The 22,610-nt window shown below is 40.7% G+C and overlaps 3 protein-coding genes across 5 annotated transcripts; 1 reads left to right on the forward strand and 2 right to left on the reverse strand.

Annotated features, from left to right (window-relative positions):
* The first annotated feature begins 2,357 nt into the window (after window positions 1-2,357).
* Window positions 2,358-7,206, forward strand: kcna7 (potassium voltage-gated channel, shaker-related subfamily, member 7). The gene is made up of 3 exons (XM_029457098.1): window positions 2,358-2,675; window positions 2,955-3,717; window positions 5,599-7,206. Exons 2-3 carry the CDS (start codon window positions 3,031-3,033, stop codon window positions 6,502-6,504), a joined length of 1,593 nt encoding a protein of 530 aa, XP_029312958.1. The 5' UTR covers window positions 2,358-2,675; window positions 2,955-3,030; the 3' UTR covers window positions 6,505-7,206.
* Window positions 7,207-8,099: 893 nt separating this feature from the next.
* On the reverse strand, window positions 8,100-9,821 carry fgf21 (fibroblast growth factor 21). Of its 2 annotated transcripts, XM_029457099.1 has the most exons (4): window positions 9,105-9,821; window positions 8,908-8,985; window positions 8,702-8,805; window positions 8,100-8,606 (listed from the first exon to the last, which is right to left on the reverse strand). In XM_029457099.1, exons 1-4 carry the CDS (start codon window positions 9,250-9,252, stop codon window positions 8,316-8,318), a joined length of 621 nt encoding a protein of 206 aa, XP_029312959.1. In that variant the 5' UTR covers window positions 9,253-9,821; the 3' UTR covers window positions 8,100-8,315. The 2 variants fall into 2 exon arrangements, with proteins under 2 accessions (XP_029312959.1, XP_029312960.1); XM_029457100.1 differs by having other exon boundaries at window positions 8,908-9,247.
* Window positions 9,822-11,639: 1,818 nt separating this feature from the next.
* LOC115025059 (liprin-alpha-3-like) lies at window positions 11,640-22,046 on the reverse strand. 2 transcript variants are annotated; one of them, XM_029457096.1, is made up of 24 exons: window positions 21,998-22,046; window positions 21,064-21,157; window positions 20,799-20,933; window positions 20,605-20,688; window positions 20,389-20,520; window positions 20,224-20,286; window positions 19,933-20,009; window positions 19,366-19,543; window positions 19,089-19,279; window positions 18,732-18,975; window positions 18,497-18,636; window positions 18,251-18,399; window positions 18,027-18,123; window positions 17,424-17,505; window positions 17,052-17,252; window positions 16,872-16,934; window positions 16,299-16,325; window positions 15,371-15,546; window positions 14,289-14,386; window positions 14,026-14,201; window positions 13,821-13,889; window positions 13,286-13,448; window positions 12,832-12,891; window positions 11,640-12,705 (listed from the first exon to the last, which is right to left on the reverse strand). In XM_029457096.1, the coding sequence occupies exons 1-23, from the start codon at window positions 22,027-22,029 to the stop codon at window positions 12,848-12,850; spliced, it is 2,715 nt and encodes a 904-aa protein (XP_029312956.1). In that variant the 5' UTR covers window positions 22,030-22,046; the 3' UTR covers window positions 11,640-12,705; window positions 12,832-12,847. The 2 variants fall into 2 exon arrangements, with proteins under 2 accessions (XP_029312956.1, XP_029312955.1); XM_029457095.1 differs by having other exon boundaries at window positions 12,832-12,894.
* Window positions 22,047-22,610: the final 564 nt, after the last annotated feature.

The raw sequence follows: 22,610 nt of genomic DNA on the forward strand, positions 1-22,610 counted from the left end.
TACAAAACATTACGAACAACCTGACATTTCTTAAGAAAGAAAAGGTGCCATTTCAACAATATTATGCCTCATTTATTATTTACACATGTGCATTACAACGTACAGATCACAGTGTATCCACAAAGGCACAACACATTGTGTCACAAGGTATCTGGAACAGTATTTTACTTTATGATCAAAACAACTAATCTTTACACTTTGCAAAGTCATCCCGCGGGTCGGATTGGACCCTCTGGCGGGGCCGGCTTTGGCCCCCGGGCCGCATGTTTGACACCCCTGATTTAGAGACAAGTAGCATATTAGGAGGTGTACACAGAGTAGACAAAATAACATCTTATTCTGTTGCTGTAATGTTTGTAATGTCACTAAACACATACATGTAGGTGAGTTATCAACTAAATTAAAAAATTTAAAACTTGCTGATTTAAAAATCAGCAAGAAAAGTGCACAGATCTCTTAACAGGTCACAGTGGAACAAGATTACTAAATAATCTCAGCACTTTCTGTTTGGAGCACGCTTCTCTTAATGATGAAGGCACAAGCACCATAAGCTGGTGTGAGGACCACATGGTAAGAAATAGCATTGTGGTCTGATGAGTCATCTATTTTCTACTCATGGATACCCACGGTCTGTTTGTAACTGTTCGATAAGCCTGTGCTGGTATGTGCAGCATGGGAGTCACAAGGTCTCGTGGTCGCTCTGCATAGCTGCGTGAAAGCTAAAGAATTAAAAAGCCATTTCACAGAAGCACCTTCTTCTTCTGTCACCGTGTTCCCTTACCCAAGATCATGATGCACTGCGCTAAAAATAACATTTCTATGGGGCGTCATTTTGTGGTTGATTCCAACATCCTCTAAACCCCTTAAAAAGAATAAACTGCATTTAATCAATATTTAATATTCATGTGTTGTTGATTTAGTATGTTCATATCCTCATGTTATTGCTTCATGGACACATTTACACAAAGGGTTGTCAGATTAAAGCCATCTGAGATATATCATTTGATGACATGCCATCCAATGGGGATGTTATGTAGCGGCGCACACAGCAGTGTGTGTCGCACACAGCAGTGTGTGTCTCTTGAAACTGAAGGCAGCTGTGAGGAAATGTCGGCAGAAGCTTCCTTCAGTTTGTTCTCCTTTGTGCCAAAACTTCACCCCCCTCTGGTGGTGACACACAGTAGTGTCTGCCCCGGCGGATCCAGGTGGATGAGTAATGAGTAAACAGTGCATCTGATTGGTTGGATCTTTAGTTGTTTTTGTCATATATTTTCTTGTCTTATTGTTTTAACTAAAAGTCAAAATGCCTTCAATTAAAAATATATAAATATTAAACTAAACGCAGTATTATTCTTTGCTATGCAATGTGACACAAGCGCACGATTCCATTTCATATTTGAAACCTTTAAAGACACTTGTATCATTACATGTAGCATCTTGAATCTTATTATTTTCACACAGTCTTTGTAGAATATTAAAACATAATCTCTCTCGGATGATGACAAACATGTATGAATTTAAACACACATAATATTCCTGTCATATTCTCCATTTGTAGCGTACAACTTTGTCCCTGTACGCTTAGCTTACACGATTATCTACATGATCGTAAGTACAATTCAGGCCTCCAAGGTTCGGCTGGTGGCTGTTTCACCTGCTGAAGCACGTGACGCGCAGCAGTCCTGTCGGCATTACTCGGAGACAACCGTCCAATTATATTCAAAAAGTGTCAAAAACAAAGCTAACAACAAACTCGTAGTTATTGGCTTCATGAGGATTGTTGTGCTGCTCTACACATAATAAAATCTGACCCCATTTACCCAATAATACAAACATGTCATTGCTCCTATTGTGATTTATTTTGAACTTGAACTTTGTAGTTTTCACAACTGGAACAACTTTTGCTACATGAGCTTCTATTCGGCTCCTCGTCGTTAGTTTAAGGTTATAATCTAGTAATAACTAACATACTGACTCGACCATGTCAGTATAAATCTCCATATTAATGCAAAGATAATTTCCACTCATCCATATAAAAGTCATTTAGTAAAATTTGCAATTAAATGCAATAATCAAACATTAAATTTTTGCTGCTTATCAGGAAAAGAATAGGCTATATATCTGTTTCTTCCTACGACTATATAACTATACGCTGTTCTTTCATTCTGAAATAATTCACATTCAAATGAAATACTTGTGAGTTAATGAGGAACAGTGAGGGACCTCTGTCAGACAGGGTGCCATGCTTGTTAGAGGCGGTAACACCATGTAGCGCCAGGCAGAGGTGACATTTGATATGGAGGTTGAAGGTTGTATTGCCTCATAGCTAAAATGGAGGGAAAGGACGGGGAGGGGTTGGGGGGCTCGAGCAGAGATTGAATTTCAACAGGACAGCATTCCCAAAAATGTCAAGACAGACAACGTTAGGCAGCAAGGGACAGGATAAGATCGTGGATGTTCCCTGAGCAAACAACTGGAAGCACAGTTTGAGTGTAACCTGGTGGAGAGTTTAGCTGCCAGTGGACCGAAAGTAGACGGCCAAACAAGGACTTTGTGTATATGACAGACGGACATGATGACAGAGAGAAAGACATACCACCTGATGAGCCACAGGAGGCGAACAATGTGATTTTTCATCCTGCCATTAGTCTCTGTCAGCAGCTGTTTTACAATTAGTGAGTAAATGCTTTCATCTCGCTATGTGGGTACTAACACTGCTTGTTGTTTGTCTTTTTTATAAATAAAATGTAATTATTAAGTAACATTTTAAAGGAAGTTTTGCAACTTTTTGTGTGAAAGTGTACGATTAACTGTGATGAAATCTGCGAGAATGTTTACTATGCAAACATATCTCGCTACAATATCTCCCCTGCAGCCATTTGCTTCTAATGCCATCTGTAATGCTAATCAATTGAAAACCAAATCCACTGATGGAACTATCACTCTGGTTTCAGACAGGGTTTGCTTTTAAATCCAGTTGTTCTCAGGAGAGAGGTTAGTAGCGTTCCCTGGCCTGGGACACACACAGGAATGGACAGCATTGACCCACAGGACGACGAAAGAGGAAGCAGCGGGAAAGAGAGCGATGGAGAGAACGACAAACAGCTGAAGAACCAGCTCAACTGCGAGGAAAAAGGAGAGCAGGAGATCAAAGGGAACGAGAAGGAGAAGAAGACAGAGAGCAGGCGTTCTGTGTCTCTGTGGAGGAACGGATGGGCGCTGAGTGAAAGACTGGCTATCAATGTCTCAGGGATGCGTTATGAAACTCAGCTTCGCACCTTAGCCCAATTCCCTGATTCCCTGCTTGGTGACGCCGGTCGCAGGTCAAGGTACTTTGACCCGCTTCGAAATGAGCTCTTCCTGGACCGAAACCGCGCCTGCTTTGATGCCATTCTGTACTTTTACCAGTCAGGTGGGAGGCTTCGGAGGCCCACAAACATACCCCTGGACATCTTCATGGATGAGCTCATGTTCTACGAGCTGGGAGAGGACGTCATGAACCGCTTCAAGGAGGACGAAGGTTTTCCAAAAGAGGAGGAGACCCCGTTGCCGTCTAACGAAATCCAGAAAAGACTGTGGATGCTGTTTGAGCACCCCGAGTCCTCATCGGGCGCACGTATCATAGCCATCATCAGTGTCATGGTCATTGTGGTGTCCATCCTCATCTTCTGCCTGGAGACACTGCCCGACTTCAGGAATGAGAAGGAGTCCCGGGAGGTAGGAAATGTGATGAATGTGGATGTTTGGTAGGCGGAATAGTATAAAAGGGTGTCCAAACTATCTGAAAGTTAGGGGGATAGAACTATGAGTACAAATGGTGATAAGTATCCTCCAGTCATTTACGTGGGTAACATTTTGCGTATCGGTAGGGTCAAAGGTAAAGAGTTGGACATGAGAAGACATATTGTTGGTAGTCATTTTAAAAAGGCTATCGCTCTCTTGTGAAATAACCCTACCACTCAATCTTGTTTTACATTTTCATATCATGGTTTAATATTCAATAACACCCCAATTAATTCATTGCCGTTTGCTAAAAGAGCGACAGTGAAAGCCCAAACCAAACCACCTGGGTGTAAGGTCTTGAATGGGATGTGTGTGACAGCCCGGGTCAAACTGAAACGTGATATCACGCGAAGCAGGTGTTTAGGTAAACACACACTTGGTGAGTACTACAGTGTGTTAAGAGGAAAAATACTGACATGGGGAGAAGTATTTGCCAATATGTCTGGAAGCAGACCAGAGAGAGAGAGAGAGAGAGAGAGAGAGAGAGAGAGAGAGAGAGAGAGAGAGAGAGAGAGAGAGAGAGAGAGAGAGAGAGAGAGAGAGAGAGAGAGAGAGAGAGAGAGAGAGAGAGAAGCTTATGGTGTGATTATTTTAGTCGGCTGTTAAATTTGATACACTCGGATTCAGGAAGCTCTAAAGGGTACAGGGAGTAACCGGTGGGGCATGGAGTACAACTAAAAGGAGAGAAGTGAAAGACAGGGGGAAGAGACGGTTAGGTGTGTTAATAAAAGGTCACACAAGTGACCGAACACACAGGCAAAAGGTGAGCCGAAGCCTGCCGGCGGCTCAGAGCCGGAGACTAAAAGGTCTAACAGGGGGAGAAGCATACGTTGGGTCATGTTAACACATTCTTTCAGGATTGCGGTGCTAGGCCAGGTTGCCTTTGCACAAGGGAGCTGCCAGGAAGCGACTGTAACTCACTCCAGTTCAAGTCAGCTGCAGACCCACTGAACTGCAATGGCAATATTACATGGCTGTAGAGGCCAGGGAGACAGGATAGCAACCAAGGTGGAGATGGGCGAGGAGACGTTCTCATGTTTCTCTTCGGAGATCTCACGGGGTTATATTTAGTCTTAGGAGAGCCCTTGGACAAGATCAACACATAGATGTCCACCTTTAGTAATAAACACTGTCACTGACCTGCTACTGAAAGTCATTGGGAATACTCTAGGTTTATTTAAACTACGCTGAAACTTTATTTACAGCCCATTACAGCATACTGAACTGATCCCTTTATATCCGTATCTTCCGCTTTCACTCTTTTAACTCGAGGTCAAAAGTTAAACAGCCCGCAGCCCAATATTTGAATGTAATGCTAATAACAGACACGGATGACGGAAAGACAGGTGGACCGAGAAAGAGATAAGTGGAGCAATGGTTGAAATGTAAAGCCACAGATGTCAAACGCTTTTATGATGGTGTCAAGAGTGACGACCAACGAGAAGGTTGACAACATACTGAAGTGTCTACTTAGTTTATTGGAATATTGAATTCAGTAGGACAGTTTGTAAAATGAGATCAAATAATATTCATACGATACATTAATGTAAGAAGATAGGTATCAACCTCATGTCTTTATGGTAAAGACATGACGTTGCTCAGTTTTCTCATCTAACTCTTGGCAAGATGATGAATATACACTTTCCCCAAAATGTCCAACTATTCCTTTAAGTGGGGTTAAATTATTCATAGTTTGAATAACAATAAGCAGAATGACGGATACATTTGTGTATTTCTATTCTTGTGCAAATGATCCTCATGATTCGGTTAACGAGTTTTATATCTGTCCTGTCTGTCCTGTCTCCTTTACTTCAGGAATATTTTTACAAGTACCACTCCCTGCCAAAGAACGTCTCTGAGAACATGCCTCTTCCACAAAGTGCCTTCCACGACCCCTTCTTCCTGGTGGAGACCATATGTATATGCTGGTTCTCCTTCGAGCTCGTCATGCGCTTCACTTGCTCTCCCAGTAAGACGCACTTCTTCAAGGATGTCATGAACATCATCGACTTCAGTGCCATCCTGCCCTATTTTGTCACTCTGGGAACGGAGCTGGCGAAGGACAACGACGCCTCTCCAGCCACATCCTTGGCCATCATCAGAGTCATCCGATTAGTGAGGGTGTTCAGGATCTTCAAGTTGTCCCGTCACTCTAAGGGCCTCCAGATCCTCGGTCAGACACTGAAGGCCAGCATGCGCGAGCTGGGCCTGCTTATTTTCTTCCTGTTTATCGGCGTCATCCTTTTCTCCAGCGCCATCTACTTTGCTGAGTCCGACCACACCAACACGGACTTTATTAGTATACCACATGCCTTCTGGTGGGCAGTTGTCACTATGACCACAGTGGGCTACGGTGACATGTACCCAGAGACAGTGTGGGGTAAGCTGGTCGGCTCGATGTGCGCCATTGCCGGTGTTCTCACCATCTCGCTGCCAGTGCCCGTCATAGTTTCCAACTTTAGCTACTTCTACCATCGAGAGACCGAATGTGTGGATCATACCGAGTACACCCACGTCCAGACGGCTCCGCGGGAGGACGAGGGGCCAGCGGGGGAGGAAATAGAGGAAGGCAATGGAGATCCAGAGGGAGAATATTATGCCATTGAAGGAACGTGCAACCCTCTGAATGGGACTCTGCTGGGTGGACTGTGCACGGAGCAGAGCACAGAGTTCAGTGGAGGAAACACGTATCTGAGGGAACCATGGGTTACTCAAGTTTAGCGAGGGTGAGTGGTAGTTCGTACCATCGGACAAGGACACAGTAGGAAAAAATGACGAAGTGAATGGAAAAGCAGAATGAAACACAATGAATGAAAATAGAAAAAACAGAAACAGGAAAGTAAAACCATTACAGGTATTTAATACAGCATTAACCAGCCAAATGTTGTATAATATAGCTTTAAGAAAGCAAGACAGTGAGTTTTACATTCTCAGGGTACATACAAATATAATATGAGTTGTTATTTATTAATGCTATCAGCTTGTGCTTTACAATGACTTTTTTGAATGTCTATTATGTGCCTTGAAACTATGATGTCTTAGTACTGTCACTTTTTGGCTTAACGTTTGAAGTGGAAGCAGGTAGATTATTGACTCATGTCTCATTACAATTAAACCAAACGCCAGCAGAACTGTCGCTGCGGACAGATTGAGTTCTCTCATAAACCAACCCCACATTCTCAACATTCTTCTGTAAGTAATGAACTAAGTTCACATTTGAGTATTTCTGGCTTAAGTGACCCGAAGAGACCGACATGACCTTCATCATGCTGCGATACGACACTGTTGCATTACTTATAATGACACAGTGGAACCCATTTGTGTTAAAGAGGAACGTTTTGATTGCTATAACAACATTTCTGTATTGCTTAATTATGCACTCGGTGTTTTTAATAAAGATTATATTTTATTAATTTTCTTAAAAGAAGCATTGTTATTCATGGTTGTCTGTTGTATTGAGTCTCTGGTTCCACTGACAATAAATAAATGTGCCTATTAGATAAAGCAGTGTTATTTTAGGGTAGAAAACACATTTATAATCCTTCACTGCAACTCTGAGCACAACATTTAGTCACAGAGGTCTGCCAGATCCACTTTGTAAGGACGACCTTTTCCACAACCGCTAAGCTGTTATACTGTTACACAGGAACACATAAGACTTTCCACGAAATCACAGCGATGACTCGAGGAAGGTATGTGCACGAATGTAACATTTCTAGTGCAAACAGCTTGAAAGATGTGTTTTACTTTGTGCTATTAGTGTTAGTTTGACACATTAAATTAAGATAAAGATGGTGGACAAAAAAGCTAAAAACCTTCTGACAGCTTCAATTCTCTACAACTTTCTTACAGCACTTCAGTGAGGGTTAAACATCTTTTACTAAAGCATAAGTCCCAAATGTCTACCAATGTAAGATGTTCACAGTACTTTACATTGTAGGGAAATACACAATACATAATATGTCCGCTGAGCATTTTACACTGCTCAAACACGTGACTCAAATGATCACCACAGCCTAGAAACCAAAGTGGTTCAGATACTTAGCCTACTTTCCATCATTGCTCATGTGTCCACCAGAGAGCGCTCCCGCTCTCACAATACTCAGCCCACTTCCTCTCGTCCACCATAAGAGCTGCGATCGTTGGAGCACGCTCTTCGTCGTTCTGTAAAGTCTTGGTTTGTTTTAATGGCTTCATTGAACTCCCGTATCGTTGCATGACGGAATCAGACAAACACAAGTGAAATGTATGTCATGTTTATTTTCATTCAAACACTGGTCATGTCTCACTTAGACACACACACACACACATGAAAGTACAAACCATAACATCTGAGATTTAATATTCGGTCTTTAAATACAGAAGAAATACACACACACACACATAATAAATAAATAAGTTACAATAATGCTGCCCTTGGAGAAACATGTTGAGAACCAAAAGCTTCTTATTTTATAAATATAATCAAGTCACTTGTCAATAAAAAAATGTTTTTTTTAAAGGTACATATAAATCTGTTCAATTCATTAACTTCACTGGTCCGCTGAGAACTGAGGACTGCCCATAGTATTCAGACCCATTCCAAGAAGATCTTCAGAGTCCACGTTGAAGTGTCTCTGATTGTTTGGTGGCGGTTCGGACACGCTCTCCCGTGCCAAAGTATTCCTGAGTGGTAGGAATCGAGTGAAGGGGACCGAGTGACGATCTGGAGAATGTCTTGATGCCAGAGACACAGGAAGTCCGTGGTGCGAGGAAAGAAAACGTGTGTATCCATCCGCCAGCAGCAGTTCCCTGAAGGTGCAGTCGGCCTCTAAGTAGCGCTCCTGAAACGGACAACAGATGTCAACCGTCAGTGAGCGACACATAGGATGGAGAAGGATGGAGAAGGATGGAGAAGGATGGAGTTTTCTTTGCTTACCTGCCCCCTCAAACGGCCTCCGCTGTCCACACAGAGAAACAGAGACGACGACTGTCCCTTGATGACAATTTGGCCTGGTTGAACTGATTTCAGCTGCAGCACACCTGGAAACACAGACAAATAAATAGATCTTCTTTATAAGTCTTCTGCTTTATTTTCTTTATTTCCACACACGCTGCCTGCTTCTGATTTGTCCAAATACTCACTGTAAGCGGTCTGAGCATCACTTCCTGACACTCTCCCATCCAGGGTCATCTGCAGATACATCCCTCTTCTGTGATTATCTTCAACATGAGGAAAGAAGGACGAAAGAAATCAACATAATGAACAATTTAAGAGCAGCATTACCTCCTCTATATTCCCATTAAACATATGAGTAAATGACTGAAAGTGTTATAAATACCTGTGTAGAGGTGCACCTCTCTGACTTGATTATCAAAGGATAAAAGTGGGTTGGAGTCAGTGAGATAAAATGACAGAGAGAAAGGAAGTGGGATGATTAGGAGAAAAGAAGACAGGCAAGAGAAAGAGGTGTGTGGAAACAAAAACATTTGGAAAGTCAAAGATAAATAAGGAATAAAAAATAAATAGCTTAACAAAAATAAGAAAAAGCTTATAAAATAAATATATGGCTCTCGACAAGCGAGTTATTTTCTATCAAATTCTAAACAGGAGCAAGTTTGGAGACCTTATAAAGGAGTTTGGAGAAGGAGGTCCTACGCCCTGAACGCATGAGTCAGACATTTCTACATAATGAAAGCGTGATTTAATGCTGAGAGGAAGACCTGTGTTTAAACACTATGTATGGGCTTCTTCCTGTCATTTACAGTAAGAGTGGCCTGTAAAGTGTTTGGACTCGCGGAAGTCAGGTGGGATAAAATTCCTCCGGTCCAACCAGCACTTAAAACAAAAGCAGTATGAATTAATATAATCTTTAAAACTGATTCCATTATTTACCTTTTTTTATTTATTATTCAACACTATTAGTGTTTGTGTATTGTATTTTATATTGTACTGTAGGAATGCTAAATGAATTTTGACTTTGTCCATAACTTTTAAAATTAAATACACTTTTTTGTTTGATTTGAATAATTTAAATATTGATTAATTTGAGTTTTTGTCAAAAGAAAAAGCCTTATTTCAAATGTTGTCTGTAAATGCTTTTAACTGTAATTGTATTTTGAATTATTAATTTATAGTCTTCTATTTTAATATGTACTCCATAGCATGTTTATTATTATTTAATTACTTTTAGCTATCATTCATTATTTTAATTGTATTATTATAATATTTTATTGTTACCTATTTTGTTTGCAAGACTTTGTTTTACATCTCGACACCTCGAGGTTAAATAAATCAAATATTTCAAATGTTTTAGTACATAAAGACGCTTAATTTTGACTTATAATTTGCTCCCATGGACAAATATCAGTTATAATGCTTAGTCATGGTGTCACAGCTCACATTAACTCAGGATGCATTTTCCACTTACAAAATATACAAATTTCAGAACTGCAAGAAGTAAAACAAAAACATCCCTTTGCGTCATCTGCTTAATAAATTATAATAAACAATTATGAGAGGAAGCGACCGGGTTTCACTGTGTTTATCTTACGTGTGTGTTGGAGCGAGAGAATGTGGGGAATCAGTGGGTGAAACTTATTTACAAGCAGAAGACAAGTGTTTACGTGAGCGCAGCTGTGCCGTCACCAGAGAGGCTGCACGTCACCTTGTAAAGTCACAGGTTAAGAAATACAGAGAATCACCAGGAAATGTGTCTTTCTCTCCAAAAAGTGCATTATCACTGAATCTGAGTCTGAAAGCTACACTAAGATATCACAAAGTGTTATTAGACTAAGGCTACTTTATTTAAAATATCTTAATTAAGCTTCCAAAATGATAACAGTCTCACATCAGAGAATGTATTGTGGCACTATTATCACACATGGATCATCTGTGACACACAAATAATTTTTTATTGATATGAATCTTGTCTCCGGATGTTGAAAGTGAAATATAAAACATGTCATAAACACTGAAAAACATCCTTTCATATTTATTATTATTATTATTATTATTATTATTATTATTATTATTATGAATGATTAATGATTAATTATTATTATTATTATTATTATTTTTTATTGTTAATAATAATAATTATCATTATTATCATTATTATTAATTATTATTATTATTATTATTATAATTATTTATTTATTTATTATTATTATTATTACTAATAATAATAGTAATTATTATCATTATTATCGTAATTAATTTATTATTATTATTATTAATTATTGTTATTATTATTATTATTATTATTATTATTATTATTATTATTATTATTATTATTATTATTATTAGTGTCATGTGTGCCACATGCTCTCCAAAAAACTGAACAAAACATATTTGATTTAGCTTGTAAAAGAAATAGATTCCATGTGATGAGTACAAAGAGGACGCAGCTTTACATGACCAGCAGGTGGCGCTACTCTGTTTACTCTTCAAGCCTCCATGTATGAGCGCCTTCTCTCGTGTGTCGGCCTACATGTGTAAATATACATGTCTTGTCCAGACACAATATTTGGAGTTGAAAGGACTGTTGGGCCTCGTGAATTTCACACATGCAGTTTGACTCCATACTTTAAGGATATGTATGAGAATATAGATACGTATAAATATATATAAAAAAAAATATATAAAGAGGAATTAAGGACACATTTTCAAAACGATAAATATAATTAATTCATAATTAATCTGTTTAACATACAACATACCTGAGATCTTCCGTCGGTGTGAGAAATAACTCCTTCAGCAGCGTTTTACAGGTATGTTTTTTTTAATTACAGCTTTTACAATCATTATTATCATATTATATTCAATTATCATCACTACTCTTCAATAATATGAATGTAAATCATAACACAATTTCTTTTTTTTTCTTCAAAATGTACACATACAAGTAGCATATCTTAAATGTCCATAATTTAAAAACATATTTCCTTTTTCAATCTAAAATTAAATTACAGTCAGTCTTAAAACTAAGTATGAAATGAACGTACAGTTTAATACACACACATACATACATACTCTACATACATACGTACATACATACAATAGCAGTTATCATAAAAAATGATAAAAATAAAACACACACATTTTACAAAGTCCTGACCCAAGCGTTCACATCATTAGATGATTGATATCATGACGTTCACTCTAAAATGGTTGATTTTGGCATGCATATTAACACAAATGCTTACTCTTTTATCCCACTTTGAACAGGAGTTTGTCATAAAGCACTTTGCTAATTGTCTCATTGTCTGTCTTATTCACATTTGTGCATCTCATGTCTGTTATGGCTTAAGAACATACATCTCGCTTCCCCTGTGTACACTCGCACGCTGCCTTTGAGCCTCCCTCTCCCCAAACACTACGATGTTTTCTAGTCAGAGTATGTTCCATTGTCTAAATCAAAGTGAGATCACCTGAAAGGATGTGTGACGGGGGTTTCTTTCGCTGGATCTGAACTGGAATGCGGTTTCCAATTTTAAAAACTATAAATTCATTGTGTCAATATTGCCATCTCACACTCAAAAACAGGATATGCATTCACAATAGGCGATGGTCACTTTCTACAGGCCACTTTCTACAGAATCAAACAGCGTCATGCCACAACTATGGATCAAGATGGGGTGAGAGAGAGAGAGGGAGAGAGAGAGAGAGAGAGAGAGAGAGAGAGAGAGAGAGAGAGAGAGAGAGAGGGAGAGAGAGGGAGAGAGAGAGAGAGGGAGAGAGAGGGATGGATAAACAGACATTCACTCATTATTTTATCATCTTTTCAGAAATCATTCGCTCAGTGTCTTTGATTCTTCGAGACATCTCGTGTAAATGTTGTTGGTCATCTTCTAGTGTCCATTTTTGATTTTGATCCTTAGGTTTTTTTTCTTCAAAAATGTGTATTTTCCCCCCTCGGGTTAGTAGATAGAGGCGGGGCTCTACAAAATGGAATAAACACATGAGAACGGTGAAAGCTCCTGCTGAGATGAGATGTTTGATCTGGTGTTCACACAAGCTATTTTTAGCTACAGATACAATCCTCAGCGAGGGTGCTTTTTTCTCACCTGGTGTGCTTATCTTTTAGCAGGAATATGTTCTCACGGACCCCGACTCTCCTCTCGGACCTACTGACAGAGAAAGGAAGGAAGTTAGTAAATAAATCTCACCGTGACACGAGGAGAACTGTAGTTGTGACTGTTGATATTTTGCGATTCATATAATTGAACTATCGTGGATAGCAGTGTTGGTATTTGCTTCTGAAGGGCCTTTGTATGAATGAAACAACATGTTTTTAGGAAAACAAATAATGCTAACTTCTGTAGAGTCACTGATTTGCACACTGGAGACCAATGACATCACCACATCACCACCTGCGATTACCGCTTATCGCCATTTGTGCCGCCAAGAAGAATGAAACAAAGATCTTGGAGATAACTAAGTATATTTGACTCAGTTCTCTCACAAATGTTTAAAGAAACCACTTTAATTCTAGCGCCGCTGCGAGCTGTGTCTCCTCACCTTCACTCTGCACTTTCCTCAGGGTGACGGAGGGGGTCGAGATGGCGGAGGCACGGAAGTTGGCAGGTAATGTTTCTGAGGAGTCAGACGTCACGCCGCGGAGGTCCTTCTCTCGGAACATCTTCCTCCATGACGGTGACCGCGTAAATGTTTTTGTGCCGTCCTGTAGAGACAACGGAACAACAACAGTAGTTTTGGATGAAGCAGGTTTTGGTGTGACATTAAAGCACAGTAGTTTGTCCTACAAGCTGCAGCTAAGAACTGAGCAGTGGTGTAAACACAGCTGATCCACTTTGGCGTGCCAACAATAAGCCAGCAGTGGTACATGAAGGCTCTCTTTATACGGACGAGAGATATTCTTCTACTTTACCACTGAGAGGAAATTATCCTGTCGTGACACATTTAACAAAGAATTAAAAAGTTTAGTCAAGTGAAATAGTCTTAGGCAGGGTGGTTTCAATCGACACACACTCCCGCCTCTTGGCAGTAGTGATTATCTTGATTGATTTTCTGCTGACAAGCTGCTTCGCCGTACCTCATCTGGCCTCCTCTCCGTTCCCATCGTGATGAGAGCGTTGTACTCCTTCTCTAGGAGCTGCCTCGCCTGCAGAGGAGAGACAAACAGAGTTTTAAGATCATAATTAAGATCGTTAGGCAAACAGAAGGTGTGGTAGTGAGAATGTTAGTGTTGAGATAAGCGCTCTTTGTCGACAAGTAACAGCAAAGGTGTTGTGGAGTACCTGTGTGTTCTGATTGGGTATCTGGAGGAGGAGGGCCAAGTCAGTGTAGTCGAAAGTGTCATCTAGCGCCAGGAGGGCCCCGTGCACCCCGCTCTCCAATAAGTTGTCAGCAAACTCTTTCAGACCGATAGACTGCACCCAACACATCACTCGCTCATTGGACCACACCATAACATCTGTGGAGGACACAGAGAAGCAGTTATCACCCGTTCACTGCAGCATGTGTAGATGTGAGCTCTGATATCTGAAGACACGGGCCTCACCTTGGTTGTGGTGTTGACTCTCATCCCTCCTCCTCTCCAGCTCCTTCCTGTCATAGTTCAAGCGCTTCAAGCACATGATACCGTAGTGAAGACTCACCCTGTAAGTGAGAAAGACACATTGCTTTAGTTTTCATCAAAGCTGGCAGGTATATACATGTACACAATACAATCACACACATTCTGAAACAATGAGTTATAGTTGTTTTGTGTCTCTTTGTGGTTGTTTTGTGTCTCTTAGTGAGTGTTTTGTGTCTCTTTGTGGTTGTTTTGTGTCTCTTAGTGATTGTTTTGTGTCTCTTTGTCGTCATCTTTTGTCTCTTTATAGTTATCTTGTGTCTCTTTGTGGTTGTTTTGTGTGTCTTTGTGAGTGTTTTGTGTCTCTTTGTGGTTGTCTAGTGTCTCTTTGTGGTTGTTTTGTGTCTCTTAGTATTCAATTTGTGTCTCTTTGTGATTGTTTTGTGTTTCTTTGTGGTTGTTTTGTGTCTCTTTGTATTCAATTTGTGTCTCTTTGTAGTTGTCTTGTGTCTCTTTGTGGTCATCTTTTGTCTCTTTGTAGTTGTCTTGTGTCTCTTTGTGGTCATCTTTTGTCTCTTTGTAGTTGTCTTGTGTCTCTTTATGGTCATCTTTTGTCTCTTTGTAGATGTCTTGTGTCTCTTTGTGGTCATCTTTTGTCTCTTTGTAGTTGTATTGTGTCTCTTTGTGGTCATCTTTTGTCTCTTTGTAGTTGTATTGTGTCTCTTTGTGGTCATCTTTTGTCTCTTTGTAGATGTCTTGTGTCTCTTTGTGGTCATCTTTTGTGTCTTTGTAGATGTCTTGTGTCTCTTTGTGGTCATCTTTTGTCTCTTTGTAGATGTCTTGTGTCTCTTTGTAGTTGTTTGGTGTCTCATTAAGGTCATCTTTTGTCTCTTTGTGGTCATGTTGTGTGTCTTACTGTTAGGTGTGTGTCTCTTTGAGTGACATTCTGCAGGTGAAGCCTGTTCAGTCTGTTACTGTTCAGTAATCCATCCATGGATACACACGCCCAAGAAGACGGTGCAAAGAAGAAGTAGAGAGATAATGTGTATACACTTCTGACTACAGACCTGTGGAAACTGTCCACCATCTTCAGCTGGCCCCTCAATTCTTTCTTGGTGAGGTGATCAAGCATACGGGCATCCACCAGTGACTCCATGAAGTAGGAGCGGTACTGGGGCAGACCCAGACTGGGCAGCCATTCGTTTCCCACCCACTCATGGTTCATGTCTCCATAAGCCAGGATCTGGAGAATGGAGGGAATGTGGGTGTGAGTAGATTAAAAATATATATAAAGTCCCGCTGTCTGCAACTGTCTCTCCTTGCTGTGTCTTCTATAAACACTGCAGTGCTGTATATATACATCAGTTGAGCCAGTTGATGCATCACAGGTGACAGGAAACATGGGAATTGTAGGCTAAGATTATTATCTGTCTATGATTTCTATACTATATTCTAGAGTTCTGATAGACCACTTTTGGGTTGCCAGGTTGTGGAAAAACCTCCTTAATCCTGACACTGTTTTTTCAGCAAGGAACTTTTTGGTTCGCATTTCCAATGCAATACTGTATCGTCTCTAATGGAGACTCTGCAGGGACACTATGGCAAATTTAGGTAATTATCTTTCTCTGCGCTGGTCCGAGAGCCCTTCTGGTTTTTATTGAATCCATTTGATGATGGAGATTTACAACAGTTTTACCTTTAAGTGGCAGGAAACAGGCTCAGATAAAGTGTGCAACCCTGAGCTTTTCATAAAGTAACAGTTTACACCAGGAACCATGGAGTTCATGGAGTTCACGAGTTGCCAGTTTGTGTCAGTGTAAGGGAATAATAGATGTAAGCATACCAGCTAACAGAACTCATTTGGAGGGTTTATTGGCACAACTAGTGTTGTTAAAAACGTAATATTTCTTATCCTGGGTAATAAATATGTTCCTCTTGACTTAACAACCAATCTGTCCTGTCTTTGTCAAATTATTACAGCTGCCAGAAACGTACCTGATCCCAGCTGAACTCCTTCTGCTCCTTTTGTTTCAGGCACAGAAGAAATGGAAGAGAAAAGGGACAGAGAGTTGCAAAGAGAGGGAAAGATCACCAGGGGGAAGTGTGTGTGTGTGTGTGTGTGTGTGTGTGTGTGTGTGTGTGTGTGTGTGTGTGTGTGTGTGTGTGTGTGTGTGTGAATGTGTGTGTGAATCAGGACAGAATGGAGAAATAGGGAAGGCAGAGAGAGGAAAAGTTTTGTTAGTGAGTGAGAATTAGTTGGAAAAACACTACTTCAAAACAGATTTTGAGGGAATAGTAAGGGAAAGGTGTAGCCAAACATGCCTAATCAGAGAAAAAGAAAAAGAAAAAGATAAATGTGAAACCGTGGTCATATAGCTTAGAATAATGAGGCCAAAACATCATAAACAATTACTAATATTACATACCTAAATACAGAAAATACTATAAAAGTGTTTGTATCAGGACTGTCTGAGTTATTAAGTGCAACATCCATAAACATAACGTAAATCAATATCCTGAAATATTGAATTCTCTTTTGAGATTTGATATGAAATGTAATATTCTTACTGGCTTGGTGACAGCAGCGAGAGACTCCATCTCAGCGTGCGTCATCCAAATATTACTGGTCGACTGTAATGACAGTAAGCAATTGCAACATCAGTCTTGTTCCTCGGACACAGGCGTGCATTTGTTATTGTTTGTTTGCTGATATTTAGAGTCACATCATGCTGTTTTACTGAGCCTTACTGAGCGAGTGCTCGCAGGTGCAGACGGACTAGTGAGGGAGACCATTTCCTGAATGGCCAGGCGGAGTTTGAGCCGGTGTAGAGGGTTGCTTATGCCGATCTCCCTCTGGATCTCGGTGTCCGACAGGTTAGCCATAATGGCGCCGCTCTTCACGTTGGCACGACACGCTGCCACATACCATGCTGGCATCCCTACCCAGAGCTGGAGTGAGACAAAAAACAATGTTTAAGTGTCACTTCTGTGTTTGTTACATACATATTGTGTAGCCCTAACTTGACTAAAATGTACCCCAATGCTTTAGATTTATCCTTTGGAAGACGCTGTATATTAATATATGTATAAACCCATTTGTGACAGGGTTTCATGACGTACCTCAAGCCACGTAACAACAGTCGGGCCATCCCATGAGGCGAAGGGCAGACCCTGACGACAGGCTTCCTCCAACAGGTCGTGTCTGACAAGGAGAGGAGAAAAAACAGACGTTTGGCAAAGACACATTTCTTCATATCTCACGGTCTCCTTTGTGTCGCAAAAAGGTCATAAAAAAGTCTAGTTTAGTAAATCAGAAAGAAAATAGTATTGTACGTCATAAAAAATCATAAAAAAGTCATATACAACATAAAAAGGGTCAAAGAAAGTCATACAAAATGAATAGAAGTATGCCATAACAATGTTGTATTTAAAAGTAATAGTATATATGCCATAAAAAAGTCATAACAATAGTTATACAGCAGTATGTCACAAAAAGTCATAGAGAAGTATGTCATAGTATAGATAGTATAGAATATAAATTGAGGACGTTAACCCTGTTTATAAATAGGAAATCACATTGAACTTGAGATGTTAAATACCATATGTGTTTCTTGCAGCGCCACACACAAATGATGGTTAGTGTCGTGCTCTACCGATGGCACCTGAAGGAGGTTACAAAGATCTCATAACATGAGAAACGTGTGGAAAGATGTCTGATCTCACTTCTTTTTGCTGCGGCGGTCTTTCTCCACTGTTCCAGTCCCAAGTTTAGTCAGGCCTAACGGGTCCGCTGAACCCAGGTCATCAGAGGGTGTAGAGGCTGGAAAAGTGAACCAATATTTGTTTTTATTACTGTGTGAATCACCATCGACGTTAATGGTTGTCTTACTGTAAACAGATATATTTCTCAGTTGGACAACAAAAGGGTTTATAATCTGTACACAAACCCAGTGAGGAAGATTCGCGCCCAGGTGCACCGATCCTCCCTTTTTCCTTTTTGCCAAAGAGACGACCAATAGACGACTTAATGCTTTTCTTTTTGCTGGCCTTGTGGAGGGAATCCTGACTCGCAGTGGTGGAACCGTCAGCAGAGAGACTAAGGGCAGAGAAAGGAAAAACAGGAAGTGAAATCAACACTGAGCGTATCTGAGGGCCAAATAAACTATTTATGGGTAAACCTTTTTCGAGAGTACCTGCGAAATTCACGGAATTCATCGAGGCCTGCCCCCGGGTGAGTGTGTGTCATTCTGTCCAATCGAAGGGCTCGTGGAACCGAGGGAGGGTTGGAGTCAATCAGGGCAAGTGCTCTGCATTCTTCACCATCTTTGCTATTCTGCAGGGTGGAAAGAGTTGGGTGAATTTAAACAGGGTCTTCTTGAATGATCCTCATTTAAGGCTGTCGCTTGTATCACAAACGCCACACAGTACCTGTCTGTCGTTCTCCCTGGCAGGGGAATGTGGCAGGCGGGGGGTGGAATGCCCAGAACTGGGGGGTGAGGGAGACGCCAACGTGGAGGAGGTGATGGAGGGAGTCATGTAACCCCTCCCGACGCTGTCACGTCCTCCCAGCGAGGAGGGTGGAAGAGGTGGGGCATCGAGGGCCACGCTGCTGACCCGGCTCTCAATCTCTTCTGCCCTCAGCTCTGTGCTCTCCTTCTCCTCCTGAATCAGCCTGACATTAGTGGAGAGGAGAGAAGATTTTTAAAAATCTGACTTTGCAGGCTTTAATAGCCTTAGCGTCTCAAATTAGTGAAAAGGCGAAACTGTAATAGATGTAAAACTCACTTAATCTCCTTGTTGATGGCCTCCAGCTGCTCCTGTAGCATGATGGCCAAAGTCTGTACATCTGTCTGTCCGCTAGGAGAGAGCAGCTCCGATCCGAACAGAGTCTCCCTGTCGTCCTCGTCGTCAGAGCAGCCTCCGTCCCCAACATCATAGCCGGGACCAAGCATATTGCTGCTATTCCACTCTACATACTGGGAAGAGTTAAAAAAGCATTATTATCCAAATAACAAATTATATCGACATGGTCATCATCAATACGTCAGTGTGAGATCAGCACCTTGTTACTGTCGTCTCGAGGCCCCCACCGGCGTGTCCGCCTGACCACCATCCCAGTGGTGGAGTTGGTGTAGCCGGACGGGAGCGAGCCTCCACCCTGAGGGTATCGCAGCTCTGAGGCGCTCCCTGGAAGTGATCTTCGGAAAAGAGTGGAGGGAAGAGAGCTCACGCTGCCCGCCCTGTGGGGAGATCCACATTTCATTTGTTATGTTAGTACTTGAGAATCACACTGTGTCTATTTCCTGGGAGTAAAATACTGACATTATCACACACACTGGTTTTCCTAGAAATAATAAAATGCATGAAAAGAGTTGTCTCCATATGAATAAAGCATATATCTGTTATTTGCCTACTTGTTAGCCAGTATAACACCCTCCAGGTTGTATGAATAATTACTTTTTAAAGTAGATTTTAGTGGAAGTACATTACGACTAAACAGCAGAGTAAACACAATAGGTGCTCAAAGGGGCAGTGTACATATAGTATCCCTTGGGAGAATGTTTTTTTTTCCTTTTGGGTATTTACAAAATGTATGATATATTGTATTTAACATTTAATTGCGGCTAACCTGGAATAAGAGCCGGGCCTGCCTCTCAGCTGATCCAGCTCCAGTTGGATTCGCTCCAGCTCAGCAAGGAGTTGTTCCTGAAGTACAGAGGAAACAAGACAATAACTTAATACAATACAGATTATGAATATATGTTAAACACACCTCTTGTTTGTAAGGAGAAGTGGAATTCTTCTTTTTACATTTAAGAATAAAAGCTATATATATATATAATAAGACAGCTCATGCTTAAGATGAAGACGGCCTCTCACAAACAGAATAAATTGATAACAGATCTGAAAAGGTGAATACCTTATTAGCTATAAGTTCATCTTGGAGTTTCTTCATATTGGACAGTTCCTCTGAAAGAGCATTCTAACAGAGCGGGAGAAAGCAGATACATTTTTTAACGCACTTTTCCCTGTTTTCCATTATATCTCAAAACTACTCTGCTCCACTAATTCGTTTTCTCGTTACCTTCTCCTCCAGTGCTGCCATCCTCTCTTTGAGGTGGAGCTGCAGTCTCTCGTTGGACTCGGACAGAAGCTTGTCCACTGTATCTGAGAGGCGTTTGTTGTGTTCGTCATTCATCTTCTCCCTCTGCCTCGCCTGAAATGAAACGAGAGAAGTGCTCAACAAGGGAATAAAAGTAGACGGAAAGCTTTAATATAGCATAAAATGGGACATTTGTACCCTCTGCAGCTCTTGGTTCTTCTCCTCGAGTTGAGCTTCCATTTGCCGTAGTCGCTCCTCAAAGTTTCCATGGCGCTCTTCTGCCTAAATTAGAAGAAACATCATTTGCAGATTATTTTACAAACCTGTTTCTGATGCATTCATTGACTAAAAACAAATCTAGAAGGTCAGGAAGGTATAGTGCCTCAAAGTACCTTGTTGAGAGCAGCGACCCTTTGGGCGAGCTGGGCCTCGATCTCAGGCAGCGTCTCTGCCCTCTGCAGGGTCTGCTGGAGCTTCTGCTTGGCTTCATCCAGACGTTCCTGTAGCTGTCTGTTCTTCTCTTCACTCTGGACACACAGAGCAAAACACATATGTACAGTATATGAGACTAGTTCAAATACCTTGCAACTAATATAATAGTGTTTTCAATACTGCCAAGTGTTGATTGTATGATGTAATATGTGAGCCCTTCCTCACCTGTCTGTGCAGTGATTCCTTGCTGGCCAGCTCATTTTCCAGCTTGTCTTTGATATCATGGAGAGAAGTCGCCTCCCTCTGGGCGCTGAGGTACCTGCAATCAACACCAAGCCACCATTGAATCATTAGAGCTGCAGTTCTCAGACAACATAACATGATAGATGTGATTATACGCCAGGCTGTCATTTCCACTGGGAGTTGATTCACTAAAATACCACCAAACTGTGTCCTCTTACTGTCAAACTGCCAAAATCCAGATGGGAGAATATATGAGGTGATCAAAATGTTAAAATGCTCGAGTTGCCTTCAGTTACGACTGTGTGCTCACAGCATTTAAGCTTTACAAACAGCAGCGAGTGAAATACTTGTTTCCCTCTTCTTGGTGGAGGTTGTTGAGGCTGCTTGTGAAGAAGCCTGCAGACACTACTCAGGGCTAACTACTCTGCATTTCTTTTAATTTAACTGTTTTTATTTACAGATAACTCTCCTAAAACGACACTAGAACAGATCATAATCAAATATAATGCAGTAAAAGACGTTGCTCTTTGTGGTAATGATGGAGATTAAACATAATTTATTGATTTTAAAGGCTCATCGTTGATCATTAAGTTTATTTAAGGACAAGTACCTTCGGGCCATTCAATTTTCATCAATAAACAGAAGCTAAAATGAATTGTCTCTACTGTACATTTGATTAAAAGAGTAGGACATCCATAAGAATAATAAGAATGTAATGCAAATGCTATTATGTAAAACAACTTCAGACTGTATAAAGAGGTGTCAGGACACCTTTGCAACACATTTCCAGCCAACAGGTGAAACATATGGTCCTTCTGCTATGTTAATTACCGCTGATGTATGAAACTGGTTCTAAAAGAAGAAGAAAAGTCCTCACTAAAATAATAATAAATAGCTCAAACACAGCGAACTTTACCTGCGTTCTAGTGTTGTAATCCTTTCCTCCATGTCCTCCCTTTGGCAAAGGGCCTAGAGGAAGCAAAAATGTATCAGGATTTCATGATATACAGTACATGACTTCTTTTTACACATGTATGTGATACCTAATGGGAAGGTAAGATACATAACAGGAGAAGAACATTGTATTGTGAGTAGTTTATTTTAATACTGTAGGAGTCTATTTGAAATGTAACATTTCTACAGCATTGATTTTAGACTTCTTGCACCAATATGCAAAAATCCACCTCATAACTGTTTCATTAATCTTAATTTCACTCTAATTACCCTCCAAAACAATGCATATTAATACGTCTCCAACATGAGCCAACTGTGTTCAAATATACATTGGAGCCCCGGGTATCGAGGGGGAGCTGAAGAAGAGAAGGAGAAGAAGGAGAAGAAGAAGGAGAAGGAGGAGGAGAAGGAGGAGGAGAAGAAAAAGAGGAAGAAGCACACGCTGACTAGTGAGCCGAAGATATTGTCGCTGGTTTTTTTTCCCACAGTTTTAGAGGTAGATAACACAATTGTAATTTGCAAATAAGTTTTGTTTTACTTTTTTTTTACGATGATGTACTTTACTAGAACAAATA

The sequence above is a fragment of the Cottoperca gobio genome, chromosome 19 (genome assembly GCF_900634415.1).
Source record: "Cottoperca gobio chromosome 19, fCotGob3.1, whole genome shotgun sequence".
In the NCBI taxonomy this organism is placed as follows: Eukaryota; Metazoa; Chordata; class Actinopteri; order Perciformes; family Bovichtidae; genus Cottoperca; species Cottoperca gobio.